Genomic DNA, 18,286 nt, shown 5'->3' with positions numbered 1-18,286 from the left:
TTCAAATAGTATGTGCTTTTTTACATTGCCAAATAAACTAGATCCAGTCGGAAAACTCCCATGCGCACTAATCTGACTGCCTGTGATGAGATGGGCGGATTATACACCATCAGGACGGCAACAGACCGCAGACATTAAACACTGTTGTTTAATAAGTGCTTTATGGAGCCGATGACATTCTTATGATGTTGCTGTAAATGTCCTACCTTCCTCTCCATGGCAGTTGGTTACTGTGGCCGGTTGGTCGCTAAAGGGCAGCGGACGACAGATGAAGAAGCGGGTGTGTGTCCGGAGCGATGGAGATGAAGTTCTTTATAGCTTAAAGCAGAAGCATACACACACTCCCTGTTGCTCGGTGCTGGAGTGACTGGACAGTCAGTATGGAGAGAGAGAGAGAGAGAGAGAGAGAGAGAGAGAGAGAGAGAGGCAGCGGAGTGAGGAGGGGATGCAGCCAGAGAGACGGTGAGCTCTGAGGCGCATGCGCGCCCTGTCCACCGCGGTTTCGAATAAAACTCGGGGGTTTGGAGGGAGCGTCATCAAATTGCACGCCTCTCCCTGCTGAGCCTGCGCGCCGTTACAGTCAGTCACTCTCACATTCTGACGGAATACTGTCGGAACTTTGTCGAACAGGCCTAATATAAGCAACTTGCGTATGAAAAGTCCTCCAAATCTCTGCACAAGAGATGACAGCAGTAAAGATTAAACAAATTTGCAAATATCACTTGTCACATACACTAAAACAACAAGGAGCTGGTTCGTGGTTCCCCCTCACAATAACAGACGATGATAATCATGTGACGCTGACAATAGTTCTTAAAGGGAATTATTATAAGTGTAATTAGTATTAAGATTATAAGTAATACCTCACAAAACGAAAATGCTGTCATCATTTACTCACCATCATGTTGTTCCGAAACTGTGAGACTGACTTTCTTCTGTGGAACGTAAAATATGTTTTTGTCCTTTCAGATTATTCAGTGGTGACCACTTTTAAAAGACCACAGTGGTGAGTTTTGGTCACAGGTAACAGGTTTTTATTTTCACTGATTTAAATGTTTAAGATTCTAATGATTCTATTTTTTTTCCCCATGTCCAATCAATCAGGTATCTTGCAATACAAGGGTCCAGCAGCAGAGGCCCTTCATTTTCTAATTGTGTCTCACTAGACAATCAATGAACAATGAGGGTCCTACCAACAATCTTCCAGCACCTTACTAATGTAAATATCATCCTCGGGAGAAACTTTCCATAAACCTAAAGATGTTTCTTGAAACAAGTAGACGTTGACGTCAGGGTCACTAAATTATGATGGAACATCACAATATCATTCATGTTTTGATAAAGCAAAACTAAGCTACAAAATCCCAAAGCCTGGAAAGCAGAATATGGACAAGTTTGAGCCACAACTGTTGTGCACAATTTTACACTTAAGTCACATGAACTACAGAAATCTGTGCTTTCAGAAGTATTTATTGAGGCTGAGATGCAGTTATATTCACCTTCTTTAACAAGGTACGGTAAAATGAGATTTCTACCAGCAATCTTCCTGATGCTGATGTCCAACTTTGCTTCATTAACATTCACTCTTAATCACTCCTGACAGATGTCAAAGTCTAGTCTCAAAATACAGATGCAGTGTTGGGCACAGTCACTTTTTTTAAAAGTAATGCATTACAAGATTGTGTTCCCTAAGCAATACTAATTGCCTCACTTAGTAACTTTTTATGAAAAGTAATGCATTACATTACCTTTACTTTTTCTCATCTGGGCTAGGTTAGCTTGTTTGTTTTATAACAACAAATGGCAAATGTAAAGGCCCTTTCACATCAAAAGTGAAATGAATAAGCCTCGGGCTGAAGGAAATGCAAATTCACGTCTGTACAGTAAAGAGAGCAGTTCAAACAAACATTTCTGTGCTGCCATTCTGGACCACAGAAGAATAGGACATAGAAGAAGAAAGTTCAACACCCTTAAGCAATAAAAAAAAGAAGAAAAAAAGAAATATTTATCGAAAGTAATTTTTGCCTATTAGTTTGGTTGAATCAGATCATCGAAGGTCAGCAGCAAAGACACTGGCTAATAAAGTGAGATTAAATACAAGTTTATTTGTATTATTTAACAATTATTGCAGTTCGCGTAATATTCTGAATTAGCATTTCACTGTTTTTATTCATTTTGAGAAAAAAAAATATATTCAGAATATTACGCAAACTGCAACAAATTATATATAATATATATATATATATATATATATATATATATATATATATATAAAAAAGTAATGCATAGTAATTACTTTATTAGTTACTTGAAAAAAGTAATCTGATTACATATCTCACATTACTTGTAATGCGTCACCCCCAAAAATTCAGATACATCCAGTATTTTTATTTGTTTTTAACTTGTGCACAGAAACCATATTCATTTTAACCCCTATATGTTTGCTCTTTGGTAAACCTAACAAACATGTCCATAAATCACAGCTGTAGATTCTCACTTTCTTTGCGTTCAGAACTGTGACACTATAGTGAAAAGAAGTCTATGGACTTTGGACAGTTTTATTTTGTGATTGTTATTACAGTGACTATTCAAAATTCCATATCAATCCTGCACATCAAAATAATCAATTGTGGGCTCCTCTTTAGATGGTTTCATCCAAGTGTTACTATTGTCAGCCCTGAAACAAATGTGAATAAATAACTTTATTAGTTATGATACACTTTACACTCAACAAAACCATTCATATTACACTGATAAACAAAATGAATGGGAAAAAACATCTGTCCAGGCCATACAGTGAGGAAAATAAGTATTTGAACACCCTGCTATTTTGCAAGTTCTACCACTTGGAAAACATGGAGGGGTCTGAAATTGTCATCGTAGGTGCATGTCCACTGTGAGAGACATAATCTAAAAAAAAAAAAATCCAGAAATCACAATATATGATTTTTTAACTATTTATTTGTATGATACAGCTGCAAATACGTATTTGAACACCTGTCTATCAGCTAGAATTCTGACCCTCAAAGACCTGTTAGTCTGCCTTTAAAATGTCCACCTCCACTCCATTTATTATCCTAAATTAGATGCACCTGTTTGAGGTCGTTAGCTGCATAAAGACACCTGTCCACCCCATACAATCAGTAAGAATCCAACTACTAACATGGCCAAGACCAAAGAGCTGTCCAAAGACACTAGAGACAAAATTGTACACCTCTACAAGGCTGGAAAGGGCTACGGGGAAATTGCCAAGCAGCTTGGTGAAAAAAGGTCCACTGTTGGAGCAATCATTAGAAAATGGAAGAAGCTAAACATGACTGTCAATCTCCCTCGGACTGGGGCTCCATGCAAGATCTCACCTCGTGGGGTCTCAATGATCCTAAGAAAGGTGAGAAATCAGCCCAGAACTACACAGGAGGAGCTGGTCAATGACCTGAAAAGAGCTGGGACCACCATTTCCAAGGTTACTGTTGGTAATACACTAAGACGTCATGGTTTGAAATCATGCATGGCACGGAAGGTTCTCCTGCTTAAACCAGCACATGTCAAGGCCCGTCTTAAGTTTGCCAATGACCATTTGGATGATCCAGAGGAGTCATGGGAGAAAGTCATGTGGTCAGATGAGACCAAAATAGAACTTTTTGGTCATAATTCCACTAAACGTGTTTGGAGGAAGAAGAATGATGAGTACCATCCCAAGAACACCATCCCTACTGTGAAGCATGGGGGTGGTAGCATCATGCTTTGGGGGTGTTTTTCTGCATATGGGACAGGGCGACTGCACTGTATTAAGGAGAGGATGACCAGGGCCATGTATTGCGAGATTTTGGGGAACAACCTTCCTTCCCTCAGTTAGAGCATTGAAGATGGGTCGAGGCTGGGTCTTCCAACATGACAATGACCCGAAGCACACAGCCAGGATAACCAAGGAGTGGCTCTGTAAGAAGCATATCAAGGTTCTGGCGTGGCCTAGCCAGTCTCCAGACCTAAACCCAATAGAGAATCTTTGGAGGGAGCTCAAACTCCGTGTTTCTCAGCGACAGCCCAGAAACCTGACTGATCTAGAGAAGATCTGTGTGGAGGAGTGGGCCAAAATCCCTCCTGCAGTGTGTGCAAACCTGGTGAAAAACTAGGCTTATGTACCAATTATTAACATTGATTTTCTCAGGTGTTCAAATACTTATTTGCAGCTGTATCATACAAATAAATAGTTCAAAAATCATACATTGTGATTTCTGGATTTTTTTTTTTTAGATTATGTCTCTCACAGTGGACATGCACCTACGATGACAATTTCAGACCCCTCCATGATTTGTAAGTGGGAGAACTTGCAAAATAGCAGGGTGTTCAAATACTTATTTTCCTCACTGTACCAATAAGTATTATTTACTATGAATGGCAAGAGAGTGTGGATTTACCAGAGGACTTTAAACAGTCCACATCATAACAGTATCAACAGCTCATATAAATAATAAAACTGATAATTTACCATAGGGCCTTATAGAGTAATCATATACACTACCGTTCAAATGTATGGGGTAAATAAGATTTGTCATACTTTTAATCAACAACGATGCATAATAGGGCTGCACGATATCGGAAAACTGACATTGTGATAGTTTGTTTTTCAGCGATATGTATTCCGACATGAAAACAATTTCACCAAATGATTTGAATAGCTCTATTTGTTAAGAATTAATCATTATAGAATGACTGGGGTCATTTTGTAGGAGAGAGCATCTGCATAGAAAATATTAACCAAATTTTAAGCAAAGATACAATAGAACAAGTATAGAAGTATAGTGCTTTATGTTTTTCAGGTAAATCTAACTGTATTCAGGTACAGACATTGAATAATCAAATGCAAATTAACACTGTATAGTTTTCACTGTATAAATTAAATATAATTAATTAATACAGTTTATCTTTGTTAAAGCTACAAAAGTGGTTTTCTCTTTTGTTGTTTGATTAACATTGGTGGTGACAAACAGCTGCGGGTATATTAGGCTGCTGTCACTTTAAGACGAATGCATGGATCCAATATATAGATAAGCATATTGTTTACAACACATAACCTACGGTGTTTACGTAGATATTTGCTGAAAGAGACATTTTGACTTAATTTTGTGTGCACATGTCCGTTCAAAATCAGAGAAAGAGACTGTGGTGTCTGCACGGCTCTGTGTGCGCGCACAGGTTCCAGTCTTCTTGCGCTTGATGTTTAAACTGACAGGACTTAAAAACATATGCAAGGGGTAAACTTTCACTCTATGATGGTTAAACTTTGCAATTAATCCCCGAATCACATGCGTTCCGAACCGGAAACAATCAATTATGATCCCTATACTTGACAACGCACATCCTGCGATGTGACTATCACGAATGTGCACATCGCGATATCGATGCTAAAATGATATGCAGCCCTCGTGCAGCCCTAACGCATAACATGGACCAGTAAAGACATTTATAATGTTACAAACAATTTCTATTTAAAATAAATTCTCTTGTTTGGATTCATCGTAGATTCTGAAAAAAAAAGATCACATTTCCACAAAAATATTAGGCAGCATAACTGTTTTCAACATTGATAATAATAAGACATGTTTCTTGAGCAGCAAACCAGCATATTAGAATGATTTCAAATCAGCATATTAGACTGAAGGATCACGTGACACTGAAAATTCAGCTTTGCATCACAGGAATAAGTTATACTTTTAAAATATATTCAAATAGAAAACTCTTATTTTAAATTTATATATTTTATTACTATTTTACTGTATTTTTGATCAAATAAATGCAGCCTTGGTGAACATAAGACCTCTTTCAAAAACGAATGAAATTAAAACAGAAGTGTGTGTGAACGTACTTGCTGTTGTGTTGTTTGATGTGGGCAATGGGAGGAGGGGCTCTGGAAACGGTTTCCCTTTCAATCAAAGCAGCCAGAGTAGTGTTAGGACATGCTGATTTCCCCCTGAAAACACAACATATAGAACAATCATGTTCAAGAGTACCCAGTGCTACTGACAGGGCATATGTCATCCTCAAAGTTTACTTGTGTTTGCTTTTATGCTTACCGAAAGAATAGTTTTTAATATTACAGTTGAAAGCCTAATCTAAAATTTTACAGTTTTTGCTGACCTGGTAGCAGTGACCACTACATTACGCTTGGGTTCGCTGTCATAGCTGACACTTTCCACACCATATGCCTCAGCTAGCTCATGGATAATTCTCCGGTGTTCACGCTTCATAGGTGGGAAACAATGACTCCTTTTAGATGGTTTACCCTGAGGAAAAACACAATTACAGAGCTCTGAAAAATGATGTTTGAATAGTCGATTTTAAAAGAACTATTTATGGTGTGATCATTAGTCTACATCTTACCTTATTAGCCAATTCAACTAAATTTTTAATCTCGTCCTCAACTTCACTGACGAACTTGAAATCTTTCCTGTATTAAAAAAAATCCTAAGTGTGAGTGATAAGGCCTTCCCTTGGCTCTGTAGTAGACTAAACATTTAACATTTGTGTGTATATTCTACACTTCAAACACTTGCCAATGCTTTAGTGCACAGTTACTACTGCTGTTGAGCCATGAGACATTAATTAAAGAATAAGAATTTGTTCATTTTAAAAGAAGGATATGGCATTTGGCAAGTAATAGAACTTAAGTGTGGTGAATAAAACTGCAAGACTGCTTTCAAGACTGCAACAAGTATTTCAGTAAAATGGTTGGTGTCTTCATCATGATGTCTCATACTGCCATGCCATAGATTTATTCTGTTGATGCATTCTTGCACTATTTTTAAATTTGAACCACCTTGCATCCTCTTTGAGGGAGTCAGTAAATTTGGAAGATGTTGACTTGTTGAAGGGATCCACTGTGTGATCAATCTGCAGGGCCTCAGCCAGCCGTCTAGAGGCAAAACAGAAAACATCAAAACCAGCGCACCCACATAGACACATCTAGTAATATATACAGGAACAGATAGAGGGAAATGATGTGTAAGGTTGTGTTCACACTTGTAGTTCAGTTCGCTTGGTCCGGACCAAAAAACAAAACCCTTAGTCCTGGTCTACTTAGCGTTCACATTGGCATTTTAACACCGAACAAAGGCATAGGGGAGTTAAGGGGAAATCACACCTTAAGTCTCATACTTGAGGAAAACACTTGAGGTGCTTTATGCAACCAGGCACTGATGCCTGTACCGAACTTTGATGGGCAACAATGATGAGAAAAAACAGATATTCCTGAGCATTCTATTCTTTTTAGGGTCGCATCTTGTGACATCATGTCCAGTTTTTGGTTCGTTTACATGTCTTTGGTCCATGTTGTGTTCATATATTCGCAATAACAGAGCATTACACCAGGGTTTGTTTTAATCTAACCAAACATGCCAAGTGTGAACACACCCTAAATAAGCCTTTTTCATCTTGAGTTCACCTGTTCCTCTCCAGTGTAGCGCACTCTTGATCACACTCCAATCTGAATAAGAAAACGTCCAAATAAAAAGGTTACTCCACAACTGTAGCATATTACAAAGAATACTTCAAACTTCTGAGGTAAAAGTTATTAAAATGGAGTTCCATACAGTATGAAGAAGTTACCAGCCACTGGAAATGTATCACCAAAAACTGTTTTTACTTGCATTTTGTGCTTGGTGAGTGTCAAGTTCCCTGCTCTGCTTCAACTTTGAACTTGTCAGAAACAGCAAAGATCACTAATGCTGTCATTCACATAAGGTAAACACTGACCCACAGACTACTCTTCTGGACGACTAATAAAAACAAGCAGTCTAGCAAGCTTTAGTTTGCGAGTATACCTGGCCTTTTTCTGCTCCTTCTTTGTGAGCTGTCCAATATCAACAGACTCTCCCAGCTGCATATCTGACAGCTTACTGGCCACAGCAATAGCTGCATATCTGCAGAATACAGAGATGAAAATTATGTTTGATCTCTGATCAACAAGAATGTTTGACATTGCTAGCAGCAGTCTTATTTGCAAAAGTATATAATTCATTTTATATGTATCGGCTTGCTGTGACTGCGCACAATTAGTGTTTAGCGGGGGGGGGGGGGGGAATAAGAAAGAAAAGAAACTGCTGGTGATTTAGACAAATTAATCAGCACAAGGCTTAACTAACTTAAGTCGGTATCACTACTATACTAAATTACACTAAATGTCTATGAAGGCTTTGATAGCTTGACGTGTTCTAACCTTTGGTAGGAACTGGCTGCATCAGCACAAGGGACTGTCTCTTTCTTGCGGCCACAGTCACACTGCAGTGCCACCTAGAGATTGAAAATAGGAAATAAGTGTGAGTATAACCTAAGGGTCACCATTTTGATTCTTTTTTTGGTAAAGAATAATTGTGAACAGAAAATGAAAGCGTTTACGAAAACATTGTTTATAGCTGAGGAGCAATACTTCTTCTGATCGGTTTTCCACACTTGAAAACAACAAATAATCTGAAGATTAATTGTGACAAATTATAACAAACAACTATAATAGATGTATGTTAAAACCATAATTGACTGCTTCATCCCAATACTTTATATAGTCTATAACGTTTGTCTGGTGAGCATGTGCCAGACAACAAGAACCCTGCAGCTGAGGAATCAGGGAATCAGATCAGGCTACGGCGGAGGAAACAAAGGACCGCTTTGAGCAATAACTGCATGTTCCATCAATAACCAACTGAGTAGATTTAGGAAGAGGGAAAGGTTGTACCTTGGCACTGCAGATATTGGGAGGACAGGGGATTCCTGGATGGCAGGGAGCAGCACAGGGGTGCCCACAGCCAGGTTTAGGCTGAGTGCATGGCTGCTTACACTCTCCGTCTGCCTGGCATTCCCCACGGTGGCATATCCTCTTACACCGATGAGAAGTACAAGGTAAGAGCTTCTCACACACTAAACCACATGAGATGTCCTGTAGGTGGCATGGGATATTACTCCTTTGCTAGGGAGAAATGTGAAAATGCTGATGATTTGGAACTTTCCTTGAATAGAGTGCTAATTTGGATTTGATAGGAAATGTATTGCATTTAAAACTACCCACTTTTCAAATGCTAAGCTTAAAATGTAAGACTGGCTTGTTTTAAACCGTATTTTTACCTCATGATTACCCATGCACCACTTCTTAGTGAGGTAGGTACAGGGAGGACATCTCTCATCACTATGGCATGAATGGAACACTATGAGAAAAGCATATAAACAAAACCATTAGCTGCACAACCTTTACAATTCATATTACTTTTCAAAGGTTTAGGGTCAGTAAGAAAATAATACTTTCATTAAGCAAGGGAACATTAAGCTGATCGAAAGTAAAGACTTTTACATTGCTACAAAATATCTCAAATAAATGCTGCTCTTCAACTTTCTATTGATCAAAGATACCTGACAAAATATATCATGGTTTCCACAAAATTATTAAGCAACACAACTGTTTTCAGCATTGATAATAATAATAAGAAATGTTTCTTGAGCAGCAAATCAGCATATTGATTTCTGAAGGACCACGTGACACTGAAGACTGGAGCAATGATGCTGAAAATTCAGCTTTACCATCACAGTAAAGTGATTAGAAATATATCAGGAAGTATTTTTAAACAAATAAATGCATCCTTATGCAACGTAATTCAAGTTTACGATTCAGTTCATCATTTACGTTAGTATGTTTCAATGTTTGCAATTGTATCTGAACTGAAAAATGTAATACTGACAACTTTCATAATCATCAATATACAGTATTTGTGTATAAATCTATCTTCACATATATCTGTTACTGAGTATATCTGTGATATCTGAGCAGGCAGGAGTACCTGGGTGATCACAATCATGACTCCGGGTACACAAGTTTTTACATTCAGGAGGTCTGGTTCCACAAGGGATGGGCGGGAAGAGCACAGTCTCCCCACAGAAGCATGCCAACTCGTCAAAGCCTTAGAATAAACACACACAATGCTGATATGAAGAAAAGGAATGGACATACATCAAGATGTTCTTGAAGGCCAGGCTCTTTAGCGAAATTGAGATTCAATACACAGGTGTCACCCTGGTGGTAAAGCTTACTGGTTTGCCAACAAGGCTGGCAGTTGCCACGGTGACAAAGGTCCTGACATCGGTGTAGACCGCAATTGAGCTTGTAGCCACAAATCATTGAGCACTTATGCTCCATATCCTGATAAAGACAGGGAATGTTTACTTAAAGCTGTCTTCTTATTATTGCACCGAGATAAAACTTTCATGAAACATAAAAGACTCACCACACAACACAACTCTCCACACTTGTGCCTGCCGCAAGAGCGCTTCTTGATGCAGCGTTTCTCACAGGTAAACACCATGTCCTCTATAGAGGACAGTACATTAGCATTACATTTGCTACTCTGGAATAATACATTTAGGTCCAGATTTACTAACAGCTTGCACCAGTGCAAACCCTCTTCTGGCATTACAAAAACTACAGTCAGGATTTACTAACGACCCGCCGTGAAAAATTAGAGCTGAAAAGGCATGGACAGTTATTTTTGTGGCTGACCTTATTGCATATGCATTTGTAGGAGTTTCCCTTTCAGATGGAAAATTCATGGGAGGAGAGTATTTAAATGAATCACGCAAGGTGTTTTACTAAGGTTTGCCTAGTCAATTTGGTATTTGTGCCATTATTTACCGCCCAAAAAAGCATGTCTTAAACCAGACGCTTATTTGCGCTGCTCTTGGTAGATTGCGTTGGACATTATGGAAATGATCCGACTGTGTCTTTGTTCTTTAATTTGCGCGTCGTCAGTAGATCACACGCAGAACTTCCCACTACCATCTGCGCTTTTTTGGAATTGCGCTTTCATGCTAATTTGCCCTGTTTAGTAAATCTGGCCCATAATGTGTTAAATAAAGTGTGAGTTTCATAAATAACCGCCCTGTTACCACAATCACCCAAAGCCTTACCTTCAGTCTGAATCGCTGCACAAGGAACTTCCTATAAAGAAAAAACAGAGTATGAATTACATTTGCAGTTTTCAGAACTTCTCTGACTTCTGTGCAGCTGTACAATAGCAGTCCAACCTTGCTATTACTGCCACATCTGCATTTAATAGAAGATGTCAAAGAGCAGGGCCCACAGCTGTCCTCATGGCAGAGCTTTTCACACAAGTGGACAGAATCTACAGCAGATCAGACACAAGTGCAAAAGAAATAAACATTTTGAACAGTTTTGTGTTGAAAATGTTACATTTCATGCTTTTGTAAGACAATTAAAATGTCAAATATTTACTCCCAACTGTAGACACTCTTTCCTTGAGTTTGAAATGAGCAAAAATGTAAATATTTAATATTCTACCACTATATAGTAACAAGATGACAATAAAATGTAGACTTTGTTCACTTATAACTAAGCCATAAACTATATAAATGTGTGTGTGACTCAAGAATACTCTGCTAGCTCTTTCCAAACAGGTTTCTCAAAACCTTCTCTTTCCTATTGTGACGTATATCCAAGTGAAACGGCTTTTGGAATGAGAAAAAAAAATGTAGGGCAGAACTTGATTTTGTCCATCGGAATTGATTTGATCATTGTCATTTGCTAATTGCCTCGATCTCATGTGAGTGACGGGTTGCAGGAGGGGAGGAATTATTGGTCCCACATCAGAGAAGAGATGTTTTTGTGAGGGGTAGGGGAAGTTCATGTGTTTGATTAAAGATTACGAGGGCACATTAATTAAAAAAAAATCATGACATGCATAGATCATTTATATTAAACATTGTAGTATTCCATAAAAAATATGATCTGTCAATTTTTATTTCATAGTGACTTTAACTGAGATCAGGAGAATAATTTTAACAACTACCTTATATTTCAGTTCGATGTATGTAAAAAAAAAACTGGCCCATACCATCATCTCCGCATGGCAGAGGCTTGTTGCAGGTCTTGCCACAGGAGGGGATGGGGTCAGTACAGGTCTTTCTCTCAGGGTAGCCAAGCTCTAGAAGCTTAGAGAGTGGAGTCTGTCCACACGAACAACTGAGTGCCACTTTGGGGCTGAGTGGACACGGCTGGCACTGCCCAGGGTGGCATGGCTGCTGACAGCGATGAGACTGGCAGTCTAGCATCCTAGAGCAACAGATTGAGAGATGAGAGCCCTTAAACATTTACTGAAAATGCATACAAAATTAATGAATACAAATGTCTTTAGAATATAACCAAAAGGTCAAAGGTCAAAATTAAGTAATGAACACATTATTTAAAAAAAGTCTAAAGCACAAGGTAAGTTTGATATCAAGGCTCTGCATAGAGTAGCGTTGTAAAATAATTTAATGTCACACTAGGGGTGGGCGATTTATAATGGTAGATACGATTGACCGGTAGAAATTTGTCGATAGAGATTTTGGACTATCGTCTCTATCGCGGTTACGCTCATGTGACGATGCTGTGCTGTGCTTTGTTTAATTTACAAAGTAAAAACTATGCATAGTTTTTTTTTTATACATTTGATTACTTAATACATTTTAAGTAGTATTTCTAGTGCTTGAAGTTTTTCAGGTAGTTTTCTATTTCATTTGTGTCTTTGTTCTATTGTAGTTTGGTTTCTCACAGTTTACTTGTCTTCAGGAAGCTTGAGAGTTTTTTTAGGCTAGTATTAGTTTTTTTTTATATATATATATATAAAAAATGTTGATAAGAATTATGAAATTTCAAAGGAATCAATTTTTTTTATATCATTACCTTATTTAAAGCAAAAATAACTATATCGTGATATATATCGTTATCGTTTTTTACTCATATCATATCAAATACACCCCCCCCCCCATGTCATACATTGATAAGTGAGGAGATTTTACGTTCAACATACTTTCCACATGGCTTGCAACAGGAGAAATATCCTGATCCATCAAAATTCTTATGATCAGTTCCACATGCCACCTCCCTGAACACCACACCACAGAAGCAGGCTAAAAGGGTACAAATACATTGCTGGAGAATTACCACGTAGAAAATTAGATTACTGCATAGACTCTGAAACCAATAAAATGACAAGGACTACTGTACTGACCTTGCTGGACACGAAGTCGGCAGGGTTGGCATGGCCCTGAGTGGCACACTTGGGCACAGGAGTGCTCTGAGCAGTTCAGAAGAGCCCCACAGACGTCTTCACAAAGCAAAGGTCCTGCCTGACTGCAACGCACCTGCTTACTGCACACACAAGAAAACGCTGTTGTTTTGCCTCCATATTTCTGGGTAAAGTATTTCATACAGAGTTAATTATAAATAGTTAATAGTACCTCATTCTCCCACAAATGCAGGATTTGGTGATAAAAGCAGGGCATTGTGGGCAGGGCCCAGGATGGCACAAGCTACAAAGCACAAGAGAAAGTCTTATCCAAGAATGTCAACACTGGATTGACCCAAGTCATTATTACACTTATAAATATAGAAAAAAATCACAGCTGTGCAAACAATTTAAAAAGAAACCGAGTTGTTTGAATGACTAGTTGTAATCACTCTTAAGAAAGCATGTATATTAATTAAGCTGGTTTCAAATTCATTAGACATGTTTCTTATGGTGTGGTCACAGACCAATTTTGGCAAATGTACACAGGCAAAAAAGGTCCACTGTTCATCGTTGATATATGGTTTTGTGCTTACATGTTACAGGGGTGATTGCATTCCGCTCCACTCCTCTTTTTCCCACACATATCTCCACAGCTATGAGGGATCTCAGTGCGCTGAAACTCAGGATTGGTCACCTTCCCTGTTCATTAAAATGAAAGGTGAATAAACAGAAATCTAGAGAACCTTCAGTTTTACAGCATTATCCATTAAAAAAAATAAAGCCAAATTATCATTTCTAATATTTCAAAAGATTAAGACAAACCATCATGTGAGGTGTAGAACACAGAATAATCTTACCACAGAAGCAGGTATACACATTTGGGGCTTTCAGTGCCACATTCTGGCATGCAGGACAACGCCAACCTTCAGTGCCAATGCCATCTGTAAATATTGAACCATTTAAATGTGTTATTAAACTATGGTTACTGTTGTACAACAGACACTGCTGAGGGTTAGCCCACTGTATTTGGCACTTGTTTTTTTAGAAATCCTGTATGCAGTAACCTGCCAGTATAGTAAGTTAAAGTCCATACTTGCAATGCCACCAGGAAGCTATTTCAGGCATGCAGGACCAACTCCTATCTACTTTAAGTGGGAAAATACTGAAATCTCAAAATTTCTCAACAAAATCACATATTTGAAATAAACAATTTAAATCTGACATAAACCGTTTCATAAATGTTGCTTCTTCACTCAAATAGCATTAAAAAGAGGATATTTCAGGGCGATCCTGCCAATGCACATATGCAGTCCGAAGCAGGACTCTTCTAATGACTATATACAGTATTTGGTAATGTCCTCTATCCAAGGTGAGAGGCGGTTAACGTACCATCAGCTTGAGATGCAGGTGATCGAGCCCATTTCTTGATGCAGTTAAGGTGGAATACGTGGAAACAGCTCTGACAACTCCAAACCGGAGCCATAACCCGGATTACTTCACAACAGACCATACACTCATACTTTTCCTCTGTAAGCTGCTCAATTAGACAACCTATATATATACACAAACACACAATGTTGAAGATGTTAAAAAGCTTGTCATTAAGAGAGACTGTCAAACTCATGTGTCCATCATTAAAGGGATAATTCACAGCTGGCCAGATGGGCTTTTAATAAAGCATTTTTTATTATTATTATTATTGTGCTCAATGACTAGAAAAAATGGCTGTTGAATTCCCTTTTGCCAGAAAAGTAGGAAAACTTCCAACACCCAAAATGCACTGGGCACCACCACCCCTCCGTCCATCTGACTGTCAGAATGCATAAATGCCATCTTTAGTATTAACAAAAGCCTGGGACCTGTCAAAAGTCAGACGGATGATGCAAAATTACATGTTTTTTGTCAAATAAATGGGTAGATCTGACAACAGGAGTGCACATTGTTAATTTACATATAGCCTAATACTGACTTTGCAACAAAACAAAGCTGGTTGAAAATCAGCAAACTTGTCCTTTAATTGTCATACATTATCAATTATCATAATTATCAAGTATTTACAGTCAGGGTGTACATTAACTGTAGGTTCTAGAGAAGCGACAATCACTTGTAAAGGTGTAACAACAAAACAAGAAATTGTATTTGTGTGAACTTCCTGACCTAAAGCACATCACCTGTCTGTGTTTCTTTGCTTTTGGGAGGCTCCATGCATTTCACCGGTCCTGTTCTTCGCTCATGCCCTCCGCCTCTCCTCGGCACTGGATTCTGCAGTAGCGCCCGTTTCCCTCTCGCACCCTCTCTGTTCCTGTTGGACTCTTCAGGTCTTTCACTGTCATCTTCTGCACCTCTCCTCTCCTCTCCTCTGATCTGAACAGGTTCTCTTTCTCTCCAGTTACCCTCAATCCCATGGTTAGGCATCGGCCCTTTCCTCTGGGAACTGGACTGTATGCGGCGGTCTCCACCTCTCCATCCCTTATGGTTCCTCTGCTCAGGCTCTGGATGTTCATGAGCTGCTGCTGGCTTTGAGTCTCCTCCATCAGCCTGGTTTTCTTGGTTCTCCTCCCTATCCCTGGGCAAAGGCTCCTTTATCGATCTCTCAGCTCTTACTTTATTGGGCTTCTTCCGTCGGCTGTCTTGATAAGACTTACTTACATCTGCTTCCGCGGTTGTTCTTTCCTTCTTCTCCTCATCTGTCGATCTGTTAGAAGGGGGCGTGTTGGGTCGCTTAGGACCACCAGCTCCACGGCCCCTTCCTGACCAGTCACTATCACTTCCACGTTTTGTCCATCTCTCACTCTGAGGCTGACGATCATTATTGCGCCCACCATCAACTCGTCCTCCTATTTGTCTACCTCTGCCTCTACCTCTTAAGCCTCCTCTCATGGCAAGGTCAGGAGTGGGTAATGTATTGCTGGCAGGGTTTTCAAACTCATTTTGACTGCGATCAGTCGCACTGAACTGTCTAAAGTGATGATGAGGCCTAACATGTTGAGCCCTCCAGTCCTGACTGTGGTCAAGTTGCCTGTAACTTCTCCTAGATTGGGGCTGCTTGGCTTTAGCTTGCGGTATAAACTCAGCAGACTCTGGATTCAACTTTGATGTGTCTAAAAGTGAAGACAAATGGTTGACAGGATTATTTTCTGCCCTTTGACTTTATTACTATAGCATTATCTATATAGCATGATACTTTGTTAGCACTGGACATTATGTACACTCTGATACTGACACAGCTTTTTTTGCAACATGCTGTAACGTCACATGGCAAAGAATAGACGTCACCTGCTTTTCTCTATAGTGTTAGAAGGTCTGTCGAGTGTCGACCAGATAGAAATATGATTCATGAATTTACTGACACTCTTTCGTGCTTTTCACTTTTTAACCAAGTTCCTTCCACTTCGACCTTATGGACGTGACGTGATGTGACGACGCGTAAAGTTGTTACAAAACATCTCTTTATTTTATTTTTAGATAATATCGCTGAGATAAAAGGGTGAGTTCACCGTCACATTCGTAAACACACACACAAAACACACACATCACTACAGCTAACGTTAGCTGTGAGTAGCCATAACCGCTTACGTTACCTGTAACGAAGGCTTCAGCCATTCAGCCGGAACTCAAGACAGTTTAGGCGAGATTTTTTCAGGACTGCTGAATATGAGATAATTACACCAAGAAGCTCGCAAAAAAAGAGGCACAGTTTATGAATACCGGTATATTAGGAACTACACTGGACTGAGTCGGTGCTAGTTGTACTGAAACTGTTTGTCCAATCAGAAGGCAGAGATCGCTGACAGAGAGACATGTGACTGAAGCGTCACAGCTATGATGATGATTCGACTCACTTGATATTTAACGTCTCAAAACCATTTTTTAAAGTCTATGCTCAAAACAGGCGAGATGTAAAATTAATTTAGTTATTTTTTTTACAATTTATGTTTTTTTACTCCTAGTTGTATGTACTATGTTACATTACAAAATAAAAAGTCATTTTCAGAAAAATGTTAATCAATATTAATGCTTCAATATGATTAGAGACAGTTGCATTTACTGATCTGTATCAAATTATACAGATCAGTGGTTGCATTCAGTATTTTTCTGAAAATCATGCACTCACTTGAGATAAATAGGCCTACACCAGTAATATTAGTAGCTTAAAGGGATTGTTCACTTCAACCAAAAATGAAAATTCTGTCATCATTTAGGATAGTCATCCTCAAGTTGTTCCAAACCTGTATGAACACAAAAGAAGATATTTTGTAGAATGAAGAATACCTTATCGGCGATCACACGACTAGCAACATTTGACTCACTATATAACAAACCTGTTTGTGAATTCAGCATTTATACAATGACATTGTTACCTGCTGAAACCTACTGTAGCCTATCAAATATTTTTGCAATTAAAGTGCAACACTTTCAATGTCCCAACTCCAAACACATAGGCCCTTAAGGAGGATAGTTACATTGTGTGCAGTTGCATGCCTTTATGTGGCCATAACATATTTACTTTGATGTACTATAAATAGGCCTACATATACCATATATAATATAGCTTTTAAAGGCCCAATGAAATCAAAATGTATTTTTTTTTTGGCTTTTAGTATGAATATTTTAGCCTTCTATAAGCTAGTGTGCTCCAAAACGAAGACAAAATGCGCATTTAGAAGATGTACCCCTGGTTTCACAGACAAGGCTTAAGCTAGTCCCATGACTTAAATGCATGTTTGTGCTGTTTTAACTGAAAACAACTTGTGCTGATGTATCTTAAAATGTGTCAGTGTCTTTGTTTTGTCTCAAGATGCTGTGTGCAGTAAGGTTTTTTTTCTAAGGCACGTTTAAGCTAAATGCCCTAATAGAATTAAGGCCTGATCCTGACTTAATCTAAGCCCTGTCTGTGAAACCGGACCATTCAAAATGTCTGTTCTCTCACTGGAAAGCATGGAACTTTACCTGACAAACAGACTAAGATTGTAAATTGCAGGATTTAATCTAAAATACATTTTTAACAATGTATTTAAAAATGAACAATGAGCATAAATAATTATTTTATTATTTGTTTGAAAATTTTGAGAATCACTGATTAGAAATTTGTCTTGGGCTCAAAATACAGCCACTGCATCACATAAATCATAACAACCTAACATTTAAAACAACACTAATGTTACACTAATGAAAATACAAGTTTTTATGTTTTTCTAAAACTAATTAATCGAATGCCTTGGATTGTTTTTTCTTATGAG

At 38.5% G+C, this 18,286-nt stretch overlaps 1 protein-coding gene across 2 annotated transcripts; it reads right to left on the bottom strand.

The window, feature by feature from the left end:
- Positions 1-2,362: 2,362 nt before the first annotated feature.
- nfx1 (nuclear transcription factor, X-box binding 1) lies at positions 2,363-16,890 on the bottom strand. Of its 2 annotated transcripts, none has more exons than XM_081354994.1 (24): positions 16,628-16,890; positions 15,218-16,147; positions 14,436-14,597; positions 13,904-13,987; positions 13,640-13,745; positions 13,276-13,347; positions 13,047-13,186; positions 12,846-12,945; positions 11,889-12,106; positions 11,062-11,159; positions 10,945-10,975; positions 10,266-10,348; positions 10,072-10,180; positions 9,822-9,941; positions 9,115-9,194; positions 8,729-8,959; positions 8,216-8,289; positions 7,821-7,919; positions 7,442-7,483; positions 6,818-6,913; positions 6,382-6,448; positions 6,139-6,284; positions 5,867-5,971; positions 2,363-2,677 (listed from the first exon to the last, which is right to left on the bottom strand). In XM_081354994.1, exons 1-24 carry the CDS (start codon positions 16,647-16,649, stop codon positions 2,602-2,604), a joined length of 3,291 nt encoding a protein of 1,096 aa, XP_081211120.1. In that variant the 5' UTR covers positions 16,650-16,890; the 3' UTR covers positions 2,363-2,601. The 2 variants fall into 2 exon arrangements, with proteins under 2 accessions (XP_081211120.1, XP_081211121.1); XM_081354995.1 differs by lacking the exon at positions 2,363-2,677 and adding an exon at positions 2,850-5,526 and having other exon boundaries at positions 16,628-16,870.
- Between the last annotated feature and the right edge of the window lie 1,396 nt (positions 16,891-18,286).

Source organism: Scardinius erythrophthalmus (genome assembly GCF_964197995.2).
Source record: "Scardinius erythrophthalmus genome assembly, chromosome: 2".
In the NCBI taxonomy this organism is placed as follows: domain Eukaryota; kingdom Metazoa; phylum Chordata; class Actinopteri; order Cypriniformes; family Leuciscidae; genus Scardinius; species Scardinius erythrophthalmus.
The sequence above is the reverse complement of the archived record's forward strand: the minus strand, read 5'-3'. Positions and strand labels throughout refer to the sequence as shown.

Bases quoted from the DNA above. Each gene is read 5' to 3' on its own strand.
- nfx1 (XM_081354994.1), bottom strand. From the start codon at position 16,649: ATGGCTGAAGCCTTCGTTACAG. The intron at 13,746-13,903 runs GTAAGATTATTC...TTTAATGAACAG, and splicing joins TGTGTATACCTGCTTCTGTG to GGAAGGTGACCAATCCTGAG. The intron at 13,348-13,639 runs GTAAGCACAAAA...TGTGCTTTGTAG, and splicing joins TGCAATCACCCCTGTAACAT to CTTGTGCCATCCTGGGCCCT.